Here is a 21,368-nt window from a genome sequence, read left to right on the forward strand (position 1 = left end):
AGAGGGGGAATGTAAAACTTTATCTTCTGATAAAGTTTTCCCTATTTTGCCAATTACACTATTAGCTTGTGTCACGTCTTAAGTTTTCCTTCTCTACTGTTACTTGGTCACGTCTCTTGGGAGACGTGAAGAGAGGGATTTGTAGTGGTAAATATATTATGTTAAAGCTTGGTCTGACTAAAAATCTTGTGCATAACCCATCTTGTGTTGGGGGCCTTGGGACTTAATACAATGCACAAAGACTGTATCCTGTCTGCCTTATCAGCAGGTGGCTATGAGCAAAACCCAGGCCATAAGTCTCTCAAGTCCTCCCAAAACTCACGAGATATCTCCTGAGGACACACACACACATACACACACATACACACACACATACACACACACTTACACACATACACACACTCACACACATACACACACATACACACACATACACACACATCAGCATTGTTAAGCACACACACACAAAAAACCCCTTCTCTTAGGCCGGAGACGGAGAACCTGACTCAGAGCCAATGAAATGGAGATGACCTCGACCAACTCATCTGGACCAATGGGGAGATCGGAACTACTAGAATCAACCTACTTTATTTTATTGTATAAAATGTCAGCACACAATGGTTAGGGGCGCGCTCTCAGATATCTCCCTAAGAGGTTGACGAGACGCGTCCGTGCACGCTATTTTCAGATATCTTTACCTCTGAATAAACTGCCTTATATTATACAATCATCCACCTTGTCCGAAAGTCTCTACTTGGTCTCCGTTCTCCAGTAAACTTGTTTTATCAACAACACTCATTTTGTATTTGATAAATAATAATGCTTCAATATCTGTATCTTTACTAGGGGTGTCTAGCTAATTCGTAATTGTTGTGGACTGTATCGAGTAACAGTACTTAGTTAGCTAGCAAGCCAGTTTACGTTAGCTTTACAGTGCGAGGTAAACATTGCAATGTTTTTCATTCTTGGTTTTAATATAGGCCTAATTTACAGATTCTGGTAAATAACGTTATAGGTTAAACTGTAGCGGACAGAATCGCCTCTGCTGTACTTTTTTTTTTTTTTAAGGCATAGAGCAGCAAACCGAGATGAAGGGGTAAGTGGCACAAAAAGCTTTCGTTAATGGACAACCTTCTGTTTTGTGTTAGCTACTTGCTGACTGTTGCCGCCTTCTCCCCTTTACCACAGGCAGCAGAAGAGCCCGGATGACGACGGTGACGTTTCCATTATCGATGAAGGTGAGCGCCATAGAGAGTATTCTATGATTTATCATAATGGTGAGAACTAACTACTTTTCTTATATACTGAACAAAAATATAAACTCAACAATTTCATAGATTTTTACTGAGTTACAATTCATGAGGAAATCCGTCAATTGAAATAAATGCATTAGGCCCTAATCTATGGATTTCACATTACTGGGAATACAGATATACATCTGTTGTTCACCAATACCTTAAAAAAAAAATGGGCCTCACAATGGGCCTCAGGATCTCATCATGGTATTTTTGTGCATTCAAATTGCCATAGATAAAATGCAATTGTGTTCGTTGTCCGTAGCTTACAGTATGCCTGCTTATACCATAACCCCACCGCCATCATGGGCCACTCTCACAACGTTGACATCAGCAAACCGCTTGCCCACACGATGCCATACACGTGGTCTGCGGTTGTGAGGCCGGTTCGACGTACTGCCAAATTCTCTAAAACGACGGAGGCGGCTTATGGTAGAGATGAACATTAAATTATCTGGAAACCACTCTGGTGGACATTCCTGTAGTCAACATGCCAATTGCACACTCCCTCAAAACTTGAGACATCTGTGGCATTGTGTTGTGTGACAAAACTGGACATTTTAGAGTGGACTTTTATTGTCCCCAGCACCTGTGCAATGATCATGCTGTTTAGTCAGCTTCTTGATATGCCACACCTGTCAGGTGGATGGATTATCTTTGCGAAGGAGAAATGCTCACTAACAGGGATGTAAACAAATTTGAGAGAAATAAGATTTTTTTGCATATGGAACATTTCTGAGATATTTTATTTCAAGTCATAAAACATGGGACCAACACTTTACATGTTGTGTTTATATTATTTGTTCAGTGTAAAATTATATTTAAAAAATAGTCCTTTGCATTGCTTCACTGAATGGTCAATGTGATGTGTGTTCACTGAAATGATTCAGGCTGTGATCTATGCAAGTACACATGTTGTCATAGCCATGGGCCTAGGCTCTTTAGCAGTGTTTCCCAAAAAACGGGGTGGTGGGGTTGGAAAGTAATAAAGGGAAATATATTTTTTAAAAGGATATGTGTGTGTGTGTATATATGTATGTTTGTGTGCATATGTAAAACATATGGGGGATTGGAAGTAATGCAGACAATTACATTGATGGAAGTTACAATCTATCTGCAATATTAAAGCTGATCTACCCACCCCCCCCCCCCCCCCCCAAAAAAATTAAAAAAAACACGTGGGTCCCGAGGACTGATGAGAAATGCTGCCCTATAGACTCTCAATTCTGTATTCTTGCTTTCAATCTGTTCCCATTTACGACAGTCTGTGTTCCTATCTGTGGCTCCTTTTTGTTGCTTTGAGTAATAATATTTTTATTGTACTGGGGCAAGAGCCCTAGAGCAAGAGACCTCTTGTTCTACCAAGTTGTCTCTCATACATCCTGCTAATGTTAACAATGTGAGAACTGGTTAATCTGTTTTACTACTAGACTCTCCTGTCTCGCCTTCAGGCGCTGTTGCCACGGCCGACGACCCAACTGCCATCACCACCATCCAGTCTGCAGCTACCTTCTTGTCTGATCAGCCAATCAAGTACCTGTTCAAGACAGAGGGAGGCGGGTTGCCGGTAGGGGAGTTGTACCCTCCCTCAGGGCAGGTAGAAGGGACTCTGCATGCAACACGCACTCAAACTGCCAGTCCCAATTTTCTCCCTTCCCCATGGCCCTAACCCTTCGATGTTTGCAGATCCGTAAGGTTGAAGGATCAGATTCTGTACTAGTGATCCTTTTACTGACCTTTGACCCCCCCCCCCCGTTCAGGTGACGTACCGGGTGATCCAGGTGTCTGATGGACAGGTGGATGGACAGACAGACGGAGCCTCTGCTGTCAGCGTGGTGACAGGCTTCCCCGCAACGACACAGGCTGTCACACAGGTACAACACTTGGATGGTGTTGAGACACACACAAAATTCACAAGTTTGCTTTGTCTCACATATATCATCCCCTTTGGCTGGAGTGCATCTCTTGACAAAGCTTCATCCATCACTTCCTTTCCCCACACACTTTATTGTGCATACTACCAGCTGTCCATTCAGATTACTTGTTGGATCTGTTCCTATCTAAAAGATCTGTCATGTGTTGTCTGTCAGGCGGTGTTTTCCCAGTCTGAGGGACTGGAGGGGGAAGCCTCAGAGACTCACTACTACTACCCTGTCACTGACGCCACACAGACTACCATGGTGGAGACCGTACAAGCTCCAGAAACACTGCTCACTCAGAGCACACCCACCGGTCAGTTGAAATTATAATAGTAATTCAAACGTCCCAATTAGCCCCCTGCCCCATCCTATGGGCTCGAACTCTTCAATGTTGGCATATCTGTAAGATGTAAGCGAGATAGCACTTTTCTGGTTATACCTATCAGGAGACTTCAGATCTGCAAAAACCGAAGGGTTAGGTCCAAGGCCAAGGTGGTGGGAGCGAATTGGGGCCAGCTGAAGTAGTCAGTCAATCTGTACATTGTCTGTCTGCTTAATAGTGCCCTGTGTCTTCCAGGTCAGCTGTATGTGATGATGTCACCGCAGGACGTGTTGGGCGGAGCAAACCAGAGGTCCATAGCACCCTGCATAAGGATATCTAACACATCACATCCTCTCTGTGTCCAGGTTATGATATGACATCACCCATCACTGACTAGGCCTTCATCAAGGGACCTGGGTCATCAAGGGACCTGGGGTTATCCAATAAGAAACGCTCATTTTGTTTTCTGTTGCAAAACGTTTCAAAAGGTTTTCTGTTGCGAGACCTAATGCACATGACCCTAGTTAAAATAACACATGACACTGCCAATAGTCTTAAGTATTTTGATACCTGGTGAATGGTGATAGGTCAACATGTTGTGCATTGGGCTACTGTTTGAATCCTCTTTTTCTATTCTACAGCAAGTCAGAACCTCCTCGTACGTCTAGAGATGACAAGAGACGAGCCCAACACAATGAAGGTACTCGAATATACAGCAGTACTGTGTGACCTTGAAAATGTTCAAAGATATTGATCTGTGAAGCCTGTTATATTTGTTCACATTTATTTTTAACAACCTTTTTAATCTGTCCCCAGTTGAGCGCCGACGCAGAGATAAGATAAACAACTGGATCGTCCAGCTGTCCAAAACCATCCCAGACTGCACCCTGGATGCTACGAAGAATGGGCAGGTGAGTTCCCAGGTACTCAAGTCAAGTCTTCATATTTTATTCAACTGGTATATCTTTTCACATGGACACGTTTCTGAGATTCTCTTTCTAGTCTTTCTTCTTCTTTCTTGATTATTCCCACAGCACCCCCCTTCTCCCCCCCCAAAACTTTGCTGATAACTGCTTTTTAGAAAAAAATAAAAATAAACGTTGTATGACTATGATGTGGTTTTCTCACCTAGCTACCTAAGATGAATGCACTCACATAGTATTTACAGTATGTTGCCTGTAAACAAATTAAAATGTGGGAAATGTTTATATGACCCCCTTTCAAACAGGCCCATTTTTACCACATCCTTGCCAGCATAAGCCTTTTGTACCTCCCACACGCATGCCGGTGAGTAGGGGTGTGTAGATGTGGGTGGGTGTCTATTTTCATAAATCTATTGAATATACACCATCACAAAAAAAGTCATTATTAATTTGTTTCGGCAGGTCCTAAGAAACAAGACGAATAAAATGTATTTTCAAAAGAATAGAATAACATATTATGAGTTTAATTATGCTACTGGTATGTGCAGCCTATAGGCTACATGGCTGCACCATGCAAATTAAATCAATGTTGTTTTGTACATAAAACAGACAAACGCTTGCATTCCCCTGCCATGGTCACAGTCAACACACATTTAATAGTAAGAATATAACAGAATAAAATTGAAATAATATTTTCCCCCGACATAACTTGAGTGTCACAGGAACATGTGGAACCGTTAGAAAAAGTCCCTTTTTTTTATCCACGTTGAATATTTTTTTCCTACCATCACTCCTATTTGTTAGGGAGAAGGCGTAGGGTGTTAAATTGGGAGTATCTTCATAATACCGATTTGAAAATAATAGCAATCTATATTTTTTAATGTTCATATTATGTTAATATTTCACCACTGCAGGCTTTTAGAGTTGCCAATGTGTAATCAAACAAAATAATAGGCCTACACTTGATTTAGGCTACATTATTGCAAGCTAAATGTTTCTGATCAGTGATAGATGAGCAAACGAAAAGATGAGCTTCCACGTACTTACAGTATATGCCCAGCCAGAGATCAATTAACCAAATATACAGATGGAGATTCAGTGAAACCAAATAATATTGCTTGATTATCAGACAAGTCACAGGCTTTTGGTCAGGAGTAGGCTACTAAGTGAGTGAAGAGCAAAATGGTCCACTTGTTAAGCTACATAAAAATGCTAGAAAATGTTTCTTATTAGTGCTAATGGTCAACTACACTAAAGATGATCATGAGCAGCACTCGGCTAACATTTCTCTAGCCTAATTGTAACCGAATATCCAAGCAGAGATTCAGTGAAAACAAAATACTGATATTGATTTATCAAGAAAAGTCCCCATGCTTGTCTCAAAGCAGCGTGATGGCGCAGTCCAAATCAAAACGGTGCTGAAATTATCATCTAGTTGACCACACGCGGGTATTGCTTCAAATGTATTATAACGATTCAGTAAGCAACAATTTGATACGTGCCTGTCAGTGTAGTGCGTGCCAATGCCGTTTCGGCATTACGGCTATGCAGACTGCCGTTTTGTGTTTCTACTTTTCATAATGACAAGGACAAGTTTGATGTCGGACAACAAATATAGAATGTTCATGATTTAATGCGTGCTAAAGCTGGTAAGATGAAAGGGGATGTTTATACTGAGAGTTTGGCGAAACCTTTAAACACATAACCGCAATTATGACAATGTCGGTTGGCGGAAATAAAAGTGCAGGCTTTGTTGGTGGCAATGCCTTTAAGATATAAAGAAAATTCAGCAAAAAGTTGATGGCATGCTAAAGTTGGCGTGTTTTCGTCTTGGTTTGAAAGGGATATAACTAAATCGCTCTGGAAAAAGCATCTGCTAAATGACTAAACTGTCAAATGTGGTCTTTCAATTTCTGTAGAAGCTCTTTCGAGTCTAGTTTGACCATGACATAGCGTGTGTGTGTGGAGTGGTTGGATTGTGTTTTTGATCAGTTTCAGGGAAGTTCAGGAGAGAGTCTCACCTTTTCACACTATTGTGCTGAACCGTACTGTTCTGGCTCTGATATTTTCTTTTGACATGGTCCTCTCTAGCATGGCTCCAGCAACTATGGTGGGTGGATGTGTTACCAGGCTAGCACAGTACAGATCAGCTTGGCTCATTAGTGTGAAAATAGTGTCTCTGTAGCTGTGATTGTGGTAGTGGCTTAGATTCCTGGGACAACCCGTATGTAAAATGTATGCACACATGACTGTAAAACATTATGATGGCTATAAAATTAGTTGGCACCTTCAATTCTTCTTGCATATTTCCTCAGGCAAATTTGCCGAACTGCTAAACTTGGAACTCAGAATATCGAGTTGCACCCCCACCTATTGCCCTTAGAACAGCCTCAGTTCGGGGCATGGACTCTAAAAGGTGTCGAAAGCATTCCACAGGGATGCTGGCCCATGTTGACTCGAATGCGTCCCACAGTTGTCAAATTGGCAGCATGTCCTTTGGGTGGTGGACCATTCTTGATATACACGGGAAACTGTTGAGCATGAAAAACCTAGCAGCTTTGAAGTTCTTGGCACAAACCGGTGCGCCTGGTGCCTACTACCATACCCCGTTCAAAGGCACTTAAATATTTTGTATTGGCCATTCACCCTTTGAATGACACATACACAATCCATGTGTCAATTGTATCAAAGCTTAAAAATCCTTATTTAACCTGTCTCCTCCCCTTCATCTACACTGATTTGAAGTGACATCAATAGGGGATCTTAGCTTTCACCTGGTCAGGCTGTCATGGAAAGAGCATGTTTTGTACTGTATACTCAAATCAACTTTTATTGGTCACATACACATATTTAGCTGATGTTATTGCAGGTGTAGCGAAATGCTTGTGTTCCTTGCTCCAACAGTGCAGTAGTGTCTAACAATTCACAACAATACACACACATCTAAAAGTAAAATCATGGAATTAAGAAATATATAAATATTAGGACGAGCAATGTCGGAGTGGCATTGACTAAAATACAGTAGAGTAGTATATAGTTGAAGTCAGAAGTTTACATACACCTTAGCCAAATACATTTCAACTCAGTTTTTCACAATTCCTGACATTTAATCCTAGTAAAAATTCCCTGTCTTAGGTCAGTTAGGATCACCACTTTATTTTCAGAATGTGAAATGTCAGAATAATAGTAGAGAGAATGATTTATTTCAGCTTTTATTTATTTCATCACATTCACAGTGGGTCAGAAGTTTACATACACTCAATTAGTATTTGGCAGCATTGTCTTTAAATTGTTTAACTTGGGTTAAACGTTTTGGGTAGCCTTCCACAAGCTTCCCACAATAAGTTGGGTGAATTTTGGCCCATTCCTCCTGACAGAGCTGGTGTAACGGAGTCAGGTTTGTAGGCCTCCTTGCTCGCACACGCTTTTTCAGTTCAGCCCACAAATGTTCTATAGGATTGAGGTCAGGGCTTTGTGATGGCCACTCCAATACCTTGACTTTGTTGTCCTTAAGCCATTTATTCTGAACACACTGACCTTGTGTTCAGAATAAATAAATAAATATACACTATGTAAAAGTCAGCACCACCCTCAACAGAGATTGATCATCTTGAAAACAAAAGCAGATGGGTGGTGGTCCCAAGCAAGCTATGTAAATCTCTTTGGAGAAAAGCATCTGCTAAATGGCTTTATTATTATACTGAACAAAAATATAAACGCAACATGCAACAATTTCTAAGGATTTCACATGACTGGGACTACAGATGCCTTAAAAGGAATGGGCCTCAGGATCTCGTCACGGTATTGCTGTGCATTCAAATTGCCATCGATAAAATGCAGTTGTGTTCGTTGTCTGTAGCTTATACCTGCTCGTACCATAACTCCACCACCACCACGGGGCACTCTGTTCACAACGTTGGCATCAGCAAACCGCTCGCCCACACGACGCCATACTCGTGGTCTCTGCAGTCAGCATGCCAATTGAACACTACCTCAATACTTGAGACATCTGTGGCATTGTGTTTTGCGACAACTGCACATTTTAGTGGCCATTTGTCCCCAGCACAAGGTGTACCTGTGTAATGATAATGCTGTTTAATTAGCTTCTTGATATGCCACACCTGTCTGCTGGCTGGATTATCTTGGCAAAGGAGAAATGCTCACTAACAGGGATGTAAACAAATTTGTGCACAACATTTGAGAGAAAATAGCTTGTTGTGTATGCAACATTTCTGGGCTCTTTTATATTTCAGCTCATGAAATATGGGACCAACACTTTACATGTTGCGTTTTTATATTTCTGATAAGTGTAAATATTAAGGCATGATGCCAGTTCTGTGACCAGTGTGGTGTTCTCCTGTCCTGTCTGTTCCCTACAGAGTAAAGGAGGGATCCTGTCCAAGGCTTGTGACTACATCCAGGAGCTGCGTCAGAGCAACGCCAGACTGGGGGAGGACCTGGAGAATCTGGAGAGACTACGCATGGACAACCAGCTGCTCAGACAGGAGGTATTCACCATGTTCAAGGGGATCGGTCTGAGTAATGTGCGGCACAGATTTGCTAACCTTGACCACATAACGAGTTAAGTGGGATGCAGGATGACTGTAGACCAGTGATTAATCCGCAGGACCTTGCTCAGAATGATCCTCTCAAAAATGATAAAAGATCTATACGTAGCCAAAGAAACCTCGATGCTGCATTACATGACTCTTAATAGTAGGGAGCGGTGTTGGTCAAGAGCTGGTGATGTGGGTTACTATGACAACTCACAATCATACCACATTGACATTCACTTTCTCCCACTCACAGGTTGATGATTGGAAAACCAAGAACCAGATGATGAGAAGCCAGCTGAGACAGAACGGCATTGTGGGAGCAGCTGGTGTAGATCCACAGTGAGGGAGAAGGGACAAAGGTGTTGGTACGAGGGCTCTGTTTGAATTGTCAGAAAATGCACCCTCCTTTCCCCACTTGAGGTAGTAACTGGTCTGTATGTGATTGGAAAGGTGAAACGTAGGGTCCCAATGACACCAACCCAGTCATCTTATATCTGTAATTTCATCTAGGAAGGATGTATTTGGAAAGCATTCGAACAAGGCCTAGGATGTGGTTGGAATACGATGACATTGATCAGTGGAGGCTGTTGGATGCAGAGGATTGATTCCAACAAATCTGGACTGCAATCTTTTTGGATCTCCTCCGTGATGTTTTCTCTCTTGACATTTTTATGGACTCCCCATGATCATGGACATTCATCCTACCTGGAAAAACACTTAAGCTACACAACATAACACTCATGCCTGTGTTCTTATTCCCCTTGGAAATAAAATGTATTTTGTGATCCCTCAAAACAACTTGCCAATATATGGGTATTTGTACACTCTTGCCACACATTATTTGGGAGAAAAAATGTGATGCCTTTTTATGTTTGAAATAAAATATTTTAGGGAAAGGCTAATTCAAATGCTAGACTGAACCGAACACCATGTATGTTGGTTTACTGTTTCACTACCAGCTGACTGACACTGGTGTTCTACCTCAGTTTGTATCAGTCACTGAGCAAATAATGAATTAGATGGTGCTTTGTGTATCCTTAGTTTTTCTTTTGATCCCATGCCTTTCCTTTTCCAAAATTTGGACTAACCTATTTCTGACGTTAATATCACCTTCAGCCTCTAATATTATTTTGTTATAGGTTGATTTGTTGTAATTTCTATTAAATTCGTCTAAAAGAGATATCTTATGTTTATTAACAGACACTGAAAAATGAAATCAACTTATGGTATTAACAATCTGTCAATATCATGAGTGGACAATGTACCTTGAATTCAGCTATGCTGATTGAGTGAGATTTATAATGTGGGTGCTTATATTTATCCTATTTCACACATGTACATGTATTATACACTTGTGAATTGGATATCTTTGCATATCCCAACTCACCCTGAGAGTGGGTTCACAGCCAGAGTCTGCCATTATCAACGCAAACCCTGGAGCAATTAGGGTTAAGTGCCTTGCTCAAGGGTACATGGACAGATTTTTCACCTTGTCAGCTCTGGGATTTGAACTAGCGACATTTGTTACCTGCCGCCCTTATTACTTTCAAATCAGTCAAGTTTATTTGTCATATGCAGAATACACATGGTACACAGTAAAATGAAATACTTACTTGCAGGTGTTATGATACTGATGGTTTGTCCAGATTTATGGTTTGTACGGTTGCAGCTACCAGTACAGCTCCATCTAGTTGTCACGTCGGGGATAACAGTTGACAATTATAGAATTTCAGCTAAGCCTAACCTCTTTCTCCTAACCTGCTACGTTAATTATCCTCACCTGCCATGTTAGTTCTCCTAACCGCTATGTTAATTATCCTAACATGCTAAGCAAACAAACCACCAGTTCCGACAAACAATCAGTAACACCACAATGCGACAATAATAAGAATGGGAGTAAGTTTAAAAAATATATTTTTTCAAGCTCAATGGAATAAAATAGAATACATTTAGCAGAAATATAAATACAAGGAAGGCACTCAAACAAATGTACAGTAGGATATTTACTAGCCACAAGGTTCGCCATAGTGCCCTATAAGCTCATTACAAAGCTCACAGCCCTGGGTCTGAACTCCTCCCTATGCAACTGGGTCCTGGACTTCCTGATGGGCTGCCCCCATGTGGTGAAGGTAGGTAACATTACCTCATCGACACTGATTCTCAGCACAGGGGCCCCACAAGGGTGTGTCCTCAGTCCCCTCCTGTATTCCCTGTATACCCACGACTGCGTGGCCTCACATTTCAAACTCCATCATCAAGTTCTCTGACAACACAACAGTTGTAGACCTGATTACCGTCAAGGACGAGACAGCCTAAGGTTAGGAGGTAGACACTGACGGCGTGGTGCCAGGTAAACAACCTCTCCCTCAACGTTAGCAAAACAAAGGAGATGATTGTGGACTTCATGAGGAACCAGGCTGGACATGCCCCATCCTCATCAACGGGGCCGCCGTGGAGACGGTCAATATCTTCAAATTCCTCTGTGTACACATCTCAGAGAAGCTGAAATGGTCTAACTACACCGACACCTTGGTGAAGGCATGAAAACTTATTGCACAATTCAACAGTCTCTTTTTTTTTTACCACATAACTATATGTCAGTATGAAAAATATACTGTAAATACTCTAAACAAGTTAAACTGCTTATTCAAATAGCCGGCTTTATACTAGGTGGATTTTATTATGCTGAGCAGTGGGCCACCGGGCAAAACGTCACATCATCGGGCGAAAGCTGGGAGGGAGGCACGCCCTTCTCAAATCGAACAGTAATATGCGCCACTCGGTCATTTTGTCAACAAGGCAGCATGGTGCATCGTCCAGAACATACAACTATTTTTCATAAAATAAACGTTTGAATTTTCTAACTAGTTTTTATTGGGAAGGCAGATAAAGCGTTTTTATCAAAAGCAATCCCTTTTGTATCAGAAAACAGAATCCCAGTGATTACCACACTTTCTTAATTGCCTCACTTTTCTTTTGAGCAGACTTCGCTGTGGGCTTTGACTGGGGCACCTGGCTCACGCCCGGGAGGCAGCCCAGTTCCAAATCGAATGCAATCAACTTTCAGCCAATGCAAAACACGCCTACACGAGCGCCCGGTCGGGATGAATCAAACCCCCTCATGGACATACAGTACCAGTCAAAGGTTTAGACACACCTACTCATTCCAGGGTTTTCTTTATTTTTACTATTTTCTACATTGTAGAATAATAGTGAAGACATCAAAACTATGAAAAAACACATGGAATCATGTAGTAACCAAACAAGTGTTAAACAAATCAAAATATATTTTATATTTGAGATTCTTCAAATTGCCACCCTTTGCCTTGATGACAGCTTTGCACACTCTTGGCATTCTCTCAACCAGCTTCATGAGGTAGTCACCTGGAATGCATTTCAAATCAAATCAAATCAAATTTTATTGGCCACATGCGCCGAATACAACAGGTGCAGACATTACAGTGAAGGCAGGTGTGCCTTCTTAAAAGTTAATTTGTAGAATGTATTTCCTCCTTAATGCATTTGAGCCAATTAGTTGTGTTGTGACAAGGTAGGGGGGATATACAGAAGATGGTATTTTACCAAATAGGTTAAGTCCATATTATGGCAAGAACAGCTCAAATAAGTAAAGAGAAACGACAGTCCATCATTCCATTAAGACATGAAGGTCAGTCAATACGGACAATTCGCAAAAACCATCAAGCACTATGATGAAACTGGCTCTCATGAGGACCGTGACAGGAATGGAAGACCCAGAGTTAACTCTGCAGCAGAGGATAAGTTCATTAGAGTTACCAGCCTCAGAAATTGCAGCCCAAATAAATACTTCACAGAGTTCAAGTAACAGACACATCTCAACATCAACTGTTCAGAAGAGACTGTGTGAATTAGGCCTTCATGGTCGAATTGCTGCAGAAAAACCACTACTAAAGGACACCAATAATAAGAAGAGACCTGGTTGGGCCAAGAAACACGAGCAATAGACATTAGACCGGTGGAAATGTGTCCTTTGGTCTGGAGTCCAAATTGGAGATTTTTGGTTCCAACCGCCGTGTCTTTATGAGACGCGGTGTGGTTCCCACCGTAAAACATGGAGGAGGAGGTGTTATGGTGTGGGGGTGCTTTGCTGGTGACACTGTCCCAGATTTATTTAGAATTCAAGGCACACTTAACCATGGCTACCACAGCATTCTACAGCGATACGCCATCCCATCAGGTTTTTCAACAGGACAATGACCCAACACACCTCCAGGCTGTGTAAGGGCTATTTTACCAAGAAGGACAGTGATGGAGTGCTGCATCAGATGACCTGGCCTCCACAATCCCCCGACCTCAACCCAATTGAGATGGTTTGGGATGAGTCGCACCGCAGAGTGAAGGAAAAGCAGCCAATAAGTGCTCAGCATATGTGGGAACTCCTTCAAGACTGTTGGAAAAACATTCCAGGTGAAGCTGGTTGAGAAAATGCCAAGAATGTGCAAAGCTGTCATCAATGCAAAGGGTTGCTATTTGAAGATTCTCAAATATAAAATATATTTAGATTTGTTTAACACTTTTGCGTTTACTACATGTCATACAATAAAATGCTAATTAATTACTTAAACATCATACAATGTGATTTTCTGGACTTTTGTTTTAGATTCCGTCTCTCACAGTTGAAGTGTACCTATGATAAAAATTACAGACCTCTACATGCTTTGTAAGTAGGAAAACCTGCAAAATCGGCAGTGTATCAAATACTTGTTCTCCCCACTGTATATATTTTTAGTCATTTAGCAGACGCTCTTATCCAGAGCGACTTACAGTTAGTGAGTGCATACATTTTCATACTGGCCCCCCGTGGGAAACAAACCCACAACCCTGGCCCTGCAAGCGCCATGCTCTACCAACTGAGCTACACGGGGCCTGCAAGCAAGGAGGAGTTCCATCCTCCCAGGTTGATGGTCTGGTGTAGGATCGTTTAGGGCCAAGTAGTGGGATGGGGTGGTGGGTTTTAGGGGATAGCGTATAGGTGCAGGGTTACATGGTGGTGCAAAATAAGTTCTTCCCATTCCCCTTGTCTCTTTATTTTGTTTTTTTGTTTTGTCACAATGTGGAATGCACATTCCGAATTGAGAAAGGCAGCATTACGCCAAAAAGTGTCTAGTCTGCTGGAAATTCACAAGAACAAGAAGACATACATCACATAGACTAGGTAACAGAGAGAAATAGTAATGGGGTCTTCACAGCAGATTTGCAGAATGGCGCAAGATGCTATCGCAGTGTTTACCAAGAGAGACCTGAAGATTTTCCGCCGCGACCGGAGTAGAACAGAGTTGAATTTGGGGGTCATTTTTCTGTGTGTGGCCACTGCTCATGCTCTCAAAATGTTGGCACCCAGAGAAGACACATTTCCGAGGTGAGCAGGACGATTATGAGAGGAATATTGGGACAGGGACACAGAAAGGTGGATTTCTGAGGAGGACTGGAGGGGGAAAAAGAGGAAGAAGAGGTCAAAGAGAATGAAGAAAGCAGAGGTTGGATTTGAATTTGAGAAAGATGTCGATAAAAATGGAGATGGGGTGCAAACAGAGTGAGCTGTGTGCCAGACTGAGTTCTGGAGGTGAAATGGAAGTGAATGAGGGCGAGTTAAGTGAGGTGGAAGGTGTGGTGAAGAGCTGAAACCCAAGCCTGGCATCAATGGACATGATAAAGAAGAATCTGGTCCAGTAGGAGTGACATTTTTGGAGAAAATGGATCCTTGCCTTTTGGCGGATCCATTTGTGGTTTCATTGTGGGTGGGAAAGGAGTTGGGTGCAGTTGAATCAGTGAAGGTACCCTGTAGTGGACTTGTGATATTTGTTTGTGTTTCTTCTGACCAGAGGGAGCCGCCGCGCCGTGTCACGCAACTTGGGTCAAAATCTGTTTCTGGCTTTGCTCTTAGGAACAGGGCGCCATTGAAAGGAGTGATTTCTGGGGAAGCGTTAAGTGTGGAGGTGGACCAATTGAAGTTGAAGATTCCTGGTGTTTGTGATGCCCGCCGTTTGATGCAACACAGATCTATTAGTGAGCATGGTGAAACTGAGGAGTCACTGTCAGTCGCTTTGAGTTTTGACTCAAGAGTCTTTACCCGACAAAGTCATTTTAGGAAATATCAGTTATCCTGCTAGAGCTTTGGTGCCGAATCCACTGCACTGATTCTGGTGCAACGGTCATGTCCCAGTAGTTTGTAGGAGGGAGATTCCAACATGTGGGAAGTGTGCAGGAGACCATGGGATAGAGCAGGGGTGGGCAAACCTTTTGGCTCAAGGGCCACATTGAGTTTTTAAAACCAAGTGAAGAGCCACATACTCTATGCGTGACAAAACATGTGATGCCTTTATTCATTTTCACATTGACCCGCAACTACTAGTGTACTGTAGGTGTACATATGCTTGCAGAACAATTCTACCCTTGTACCATCTCTACCCTTGTTTTTTGTGAACAAATTTTTCACAAAATTGATATAATTTATAACATCACAGACACAGTCAAACACAAACACAGATCCTGCATCTCTACCCTTGTAAAGTACAATCAAACTTAGTCACAATATGCAAACTTAAAAATGCAAAAGGTAACAGCAGATGTGTAAAAAAAAAAAATTTGAGTGAAACATATGGTAAGAGCACCCGTGTTATTTGGAATGGTCTGTTTTTTAAAGCATAGTAAGGAACAATTCTCATCTCCATTGTGAGCCATATTTACAGTTATCCAATCACCTCAGCCCAAATCGGACTGATTAGTTATTACCTGTATCCAAGTGCATTGCTGGATAATTCTCACTACATAACCATCACTATGAAAAAGCATAATCCTTGCCTACCCCAGTCACGGTTATTCAAGTCTGAATCTGAGGAATGGGTCTGGTCACCTCTCTTGGCAAGGGCATCAAAGTCTGGTGTCATCTTTGATGTAGAGATTCTCAGAACAGCTGACAAGTGGTCATTTGTTAAATTTGACCTGTGACGGGATTTGTTGTAATTCATGACTGAGAACGTTTGATCACACACACATATGTGGATCCGAATAACAAGCATCTTTGGGTGTGCTTTTTAAATGTTTGGAAAATTTGTTTCATTCAGTGAGCCATAGAACTGGTCTATTGTTGCTGTTTTGTTCTTCTCCTTCAAAGCACTGTCACATTGGATGTCGATGAGCTCCAATTGTGTGTCTGGTGGTGCTTTCTCACTGTCGAAAGACAGTGAGAAATGATACAAGCTTGATGATACAAGCTCCAGCTCAAGCTTGGTGAAGTCTGAGAAGCGGCGGGAAAACTCAGCATGCAGGTCTATCAAAGTGCTACTGTATGTCTCAGTGCGGCACTGCGATGTGGGTGCATTCAGTGCGGCCAATGAGCGAGAGACCGGCTGCTCATTTGTCTGGAGAACAACATCAGTTTGGCCTTGAATGCTTTCACGTTGGAATACAGTATCAAGGAACATACAGTTGAAGTCGGAAGTTTACATACACCTTAGCCAAATACATTTAAACTCAGTTTTTTTTTACAATTCCTGACATTTCATTCTAGTAAAAATGCCCTGTCTTAGGTCAGTTAGGATCACCACTTTATTTTAAGAATGTGAAATGTCAGAATAATAGTAGAGAGAATGATTTATTTCAGCTTTTATTTCTTTCATCACATTCCCAGTGGGTCAGAAGTTCACATTTTACATTTTAGCAGACGCTCTTATCCAGAGCGACTTACAGTTAGTGAGTGCATACATTTTTCATACTGGCCCCCCGTGGGAATCGAACCCACAACCCTGGCATTGCAAGCGCCATGCTCTACCAACTGAGCTACAGGAGGGCCTACATACACTCAATTAGTATTTGGTAGCATTGCCTTTAAATTGTTTAACTTGGGTCAAACGTTTCGGGTAGCCTTCCACAAGCTTCCCACAATAAATTGGGTGAATTTTGGCCCATTCCTCCTGACAGAGCTGGTGTAACTGAGTCAGGTTTGTATGCCTCCTTGCTCGCACACGCTTTTTCTATAGGATTGAGGTCAGGGCTTTGTGATGGCCACTCCAATACCTTGACTTTGTTGTCCTTAAGCCATTTTGCCACAACTTTGGAAGTATGCTTGGGGTCATTGTCCATTTGGAAGACCCATTTGCGACCAAGCTTTAACTTCCCCATGTCTTGAGATGTTGCTTCAATATATCCACATAATTTTCCTTCCTCATCATGCCATCTATTTTGTGAAGTGCACCAGTCCCTCCTGCAGCAAAGCACCCCCACAGCATGATGCTGCCACCAACGTGCTTCACGGTTGGGATGGTGGCGCAGTAGTCTAAGTGGCGGAGTGGTCTAAGGCACTGCATCACAGTGCTAACTGTGCCACTAGAGATCCTGGTTCGAATCCAGGCTCTGTCGCAGCCGGCCGCGACCGGGAGACTCATGGGCGGCGCACAATTGGCCCAGCGTCGTCCAGGGTAGGGGAGGGAATGGCCGGCAGGGATGTAGCTCAGTTGATAGAGCATGGCGTTTGCAACGCCAGGGTTGTGGGTTCAATTCCCACGGGGGGCCAGTATAAAAAAAAAAATGGATAAGAGCGTCTGCTAAATGACATAAATGTAAATGTGTTCTTCGACTTGCAAGCTCCCCCTTTTTCCTCCAAACATAACGATGGTCATTATGGCCAAACAGTTCTAGTTTTGTTTCATCAGACCAGAGGACATTTCTCCAAAAAGTACGATCTTTGTCCTCATGTGCAGTTGCAAACCGTAGTCTGGCTTTTTTATGGCGGTTTTGGAGCAGTGGCTTCTTCCTTGCTGAGCGGCCTTTCAGGTTATGTTGATATAGGACTCGTTTTACTGTGTAAAACGAGTCCTATATAGATACTTTTGTACCTGTTTCCTCCAGCATCTTCATAAGGTCCTTTGCTATTGTTCTGGGATTGATATGCACTTTTCGCACCAAAGTACGTTCATCTCTGGGAGACAGAACGCGTCTCCTTCCTGAGCGGCATGACGGCTGCGTGGTCCCATGGTGTTTATACTTGCGTACTATTGTTTGTACAGATGAACGTGATACCTTCAGGCATTTGGAAATTGCTCCCAAGGATGAACCAGACTTGTGGAGGTCTACAATAATTTTTCTGAGGTCTTGGCTGATTTCATTTGATTTTCCCATGATGTCAAGCAAAGAGGCACTGAGATTGAAGGTAGGCCTTGAAATACATCCACAGGTACACCTCCAATTGACTCAAATGATGTCAATTAGCCTATCAGAAGCTTCTAAAGCCATGACATAATTTTCTGGAATTGTCCAAGCTGTTTAAAGGCAAAGTCAACTTAGTGTATGTAAACTTCTGACCCACTGGAATTGTGATACAGTGAATTATAAGTGAAATAATCTGTCTGTAAACAATTGTTGGAAAAATTACTTGTGTCATGCACAAAGTAGATGTCCTAACTGACTAGTTTGTTAAAAAGAAATTTGTGGAGTGGTTGAAAAACAAGTTTTAATGACTCCAACCTAAGTACAGTGGGGAGAACAAGTATTTGATACACTGCCGATTTTGCAGGTTTTCCAACTTACAAAGCATGTAGAGGTCTGTAAAAAATCCAGAAAATCACATTGTATGATTTTTAAGTAATTAATTTGCATTTTATTGCATGACATAAGTATTTGATCACCTACCAACCAGTAAGAATTCCGGCTCTCACAGACCTGTTAGTTTTTCTTTAAGAAGCCCTCCTGTTCTCCACTCATTACCTGTATTAACTGCACCTGTTTGAACTCGTTACCTGTATAAAAGACACCTGTCCACACACTCAATCAAACAGACTCCAACCTCTTCACAATGGCCAAGACCAGAGAGCTGTGTAAGGACATCAGGGATAAAATTGTAGACCTGCACAAGGCTAGGATGGGCTACAGGACAATATGCAAGCAGCTTGGTGAGAAGGCAACAACTGTTCGCGCAATTACTAGAAAATGGAAGAAGTTCAAGATGACGGTCAGTCACCCTCGGTCTGGGGCTCCATGCAAGATCTCACCTCGTGGGGCTTCAATGATCATGAGGAAGGTGAGGGATCAGCCCAGAACTACACGGCAGGACCTGGTCAATGACCTGAAGAGAGCTGGGACCACAGTCTCAAAGAAAACCATTAGTAACACACTACGCCGTCATGGATTAAAATCCTGCAGCGCAAGCAAGGTCCCCCTGCTCAAGCCAGCGCATGTCCAGGCCCGTCTGAAGTTTGCCAATGACCATCTGGATGATCCAGAGGAGGATTGGGAGAAGGTCATGTGGTCTGATGAGACAAAAATAGAGCTTTTTGGTCTAAACTCCACTCGCCGTGTTTGGAGGAAAAATAAGGATGAGTACAACCCCAAGAACACCATCCCAACCGTGAAGCATGGAGGTGGAAACATCATTCTTTGGGGATGCTTTTCTGCAAAGGGGACAGGACGACTGCACCGTATTGAGGGGAGGATGGATGGGGCCATGTATCGCGAGATCTTGGCCAACAACCTCCTTCCCTCAGTAAGAGCATTGAAGATGGGTCGTGGCTGGGTCTTCCAGCATGACAACGACCCGAAACACACAGCCAGGGCAACTAAGGAGTGGCTCCGTAAGAAGCATCTCAAGGTCCTGGAGTGGCCTAGCCAGTCTCCAGACCTGAACCCAATAGAAAATATTTGGAGGGAGCTGAAAGTCCGTATTGCCCAACGACAGCCACGAAACCTGAAGGATCTGGAGAAGGTCTGTATGGAGGAGTGGGCCAAAATCCCTGCTGTAGTGTGTGAAAACCTGGTCAAGACCTACAGGAAACGTATGATCTCTGTAATTGCAAACAAAGGTTTCTGTACCAAATATTAAGTTCTGCTTTTCTGATGTATCAAATACTTATGTCATGCAATAAAATGCAAATTCATTTTCTTAAAAATCATACAATGTGATTTTCTGGATTTTTGTTTTACATTCCGTCTCTCACAGTTGAAGTGTACCTATAATAAAAATGACAGACATCTACATGCTTTGTAATTAGGAAAACCTGTAAAATCGGCAGTGTATCAAATACTTGTTCTCCCCACTGTATATGTAAACTTCCAACTTCAACTGTACCTATCTCCCCTCTCAGTTCCCACACACGGCGAAATACTTTCCCCAGGCGTAGCCAGCGCACATTTAAATGGTACAACAAGTCCTGGTGCTCTGCCTCTGTGTCATTGAGGAGCTGAATGAACTGATGATGGTTAAGCCCCCTTGCCCGTATAAAGTTGACAAGGTTTACAACCCCTTTGACAACATTTTCCAGCTTTATCACACTTTTACACAGGGCTTCCTGATGAATAATACAGTGAAGAAATATCAATTCCTCCGAGTTAGGGCTTTCTTCTTTTACTTTGTCTTGTAATCTTTTTAGTAAACCAATGTTTTTACCAGTTAGATTTGGTGATCCATCTGCTGTGACGTTGGTCAGTTTTCTCCATGGTAGATAAAACATTTTCCAAGCAGGCAGACACCCTGTCATATAAGTCAGAGCCCCTGGTTGTTCCCATAATTGATTCCATCGCAAGAAGTTCCTCTGTTATTTAAAAGTTCTCATTTATCCCTCTGACAAAAATTTAAAGTTGAGCGGTGTCTCTGATGTCAGTACTCTCATCCAGTGCTATAGAACAAAGATCGAAGCCATCTGCTTTTTTCTTCAGCTTGGAGATTAGTTCCTCACCTATCGCTTCCATGCGCCTGGTGATGGTTCTGCGTGATAAGCTAATTTTCTCGAATTTGCTTTTACTCTCAGGACAAAGTATACCAGCAGTCTCCACCATACACTCTTTCACAAACTCCCCTTCAGAAGAAGGCTTGCTATGCTTTGCGATTTTATGTGCCACTATGTAGCTTGCCTTAGTTACGGAGTCTTGAGTAGAGCACCGTTTAGTAAACTTATTTTGTTGGGCTTTTAAGTTTGTGGCAAGTTTGTGGCCTTCCTTGCCTTTTCCTGAGAGGACAGATTGCTAGCGTAGTTAGCATGCTTGCTTGAAAAATGACGATTGAGATTATATTCCATAAAAACGGCAACAATATTAGTAAAAAAGTATTTTGCTGTCCATTTTTCTTTAAACACACCACATTCAGGGTCCACTTTTCTAATTTTCGTAGCACTCATTTTTCACATCAAAAGTCGTCAAGCAATAAAGTGGCTATGATGACTGAGCGCATTCTGAATCTGACTGTAGGCCCAAATACAGAGCGCTCTGCCAGGCTACATCGCCATCTATTGGAGGTTGTTTGTATATCATGGAATTAGTAATTTTAGGCCAAAAATCGTAACTCAAATATAATCATATTTAATACATGTCTCGCGGGCCGGATTGAA

At 42.3% G+C, this 21,368-nt stretch overlaps 1 protein-coding gene across 22 annotated transcripts in view; it reads left to right on the forward strand.

Annotated features, from left to right (window-relative positions):
- LOC311142908 (upstream stimulatory factor 1-like) overlaps window positions 1–10,195 on the forward strand; it is a 33,647-nt gene extending 23,452 nt beyond the window's left edge. For 3 of the 22 annotated variants that reach the window (XM_084178626.1, XM_084178639.1, XM_084178646.1), the window contains 10 exons: window positions 1,189–1,277; window positions 2,747–2,892; window positions 3,056–3,169; window positions 3,386–3,527; window positions 3,792–3,846; window positions 4,178–4,236; window positions 4,353–4,459; window positions 4,765–4,823; window positions 8,839–8,967; window positions 9,269–10,195. In XM_084178626.1, the coding sequence (XP_084034752.1) occupies window positions 1,189–1,277; window positions 2,747–2,892; window positions 3,056–3,169; window positions 3,386–3,527; window positions 3,792–3,846; window positions 4,178–4,236; window positions 4,353–4,459; window positions 4,765–4,823; window positions 8,839–8,967; window positions 9,269–9,299 (931 nt within the window). In that variant the 3' untranslated portion in view covers window positions 9,300–10,195. Of the gene's footprint in view, window positions 1–993; window positions 1,097–1,188; window positions 1,278–2,746; window positions 2,893–3,055; window positions 3,170–3,385; window positions 3,528–3,791; window positions 3,847–4,177; window positions 4,237–4,352; window positions 4,460–4,764; window positions 4,824–8,838; window positions 8,968–9,268 lie in introns of all 22 variants that reach the window. The other 19 variants (XM_084178630.1, XM_084178632.1, XM_084178628.1 and 16 more) reach the window with 16 other exon arrangements.
- Window positions 10,196–21,368: the final 11,173 nt, after the last annotated feature.

The sequence above is a fragment of the Coregonus lavaretus genome, assembly GCF_964263955.1.
Source record: "Coregonus lavaretus genome assembly, chromosome: 15".
In the NCBI taxonomy this organism is placed as follows: Eukaryota; Metazoa; Chordata; class Actinopteri; order Salmoniformes; family Salmonidae; genus Coregonus; species Coregonus lavaretus.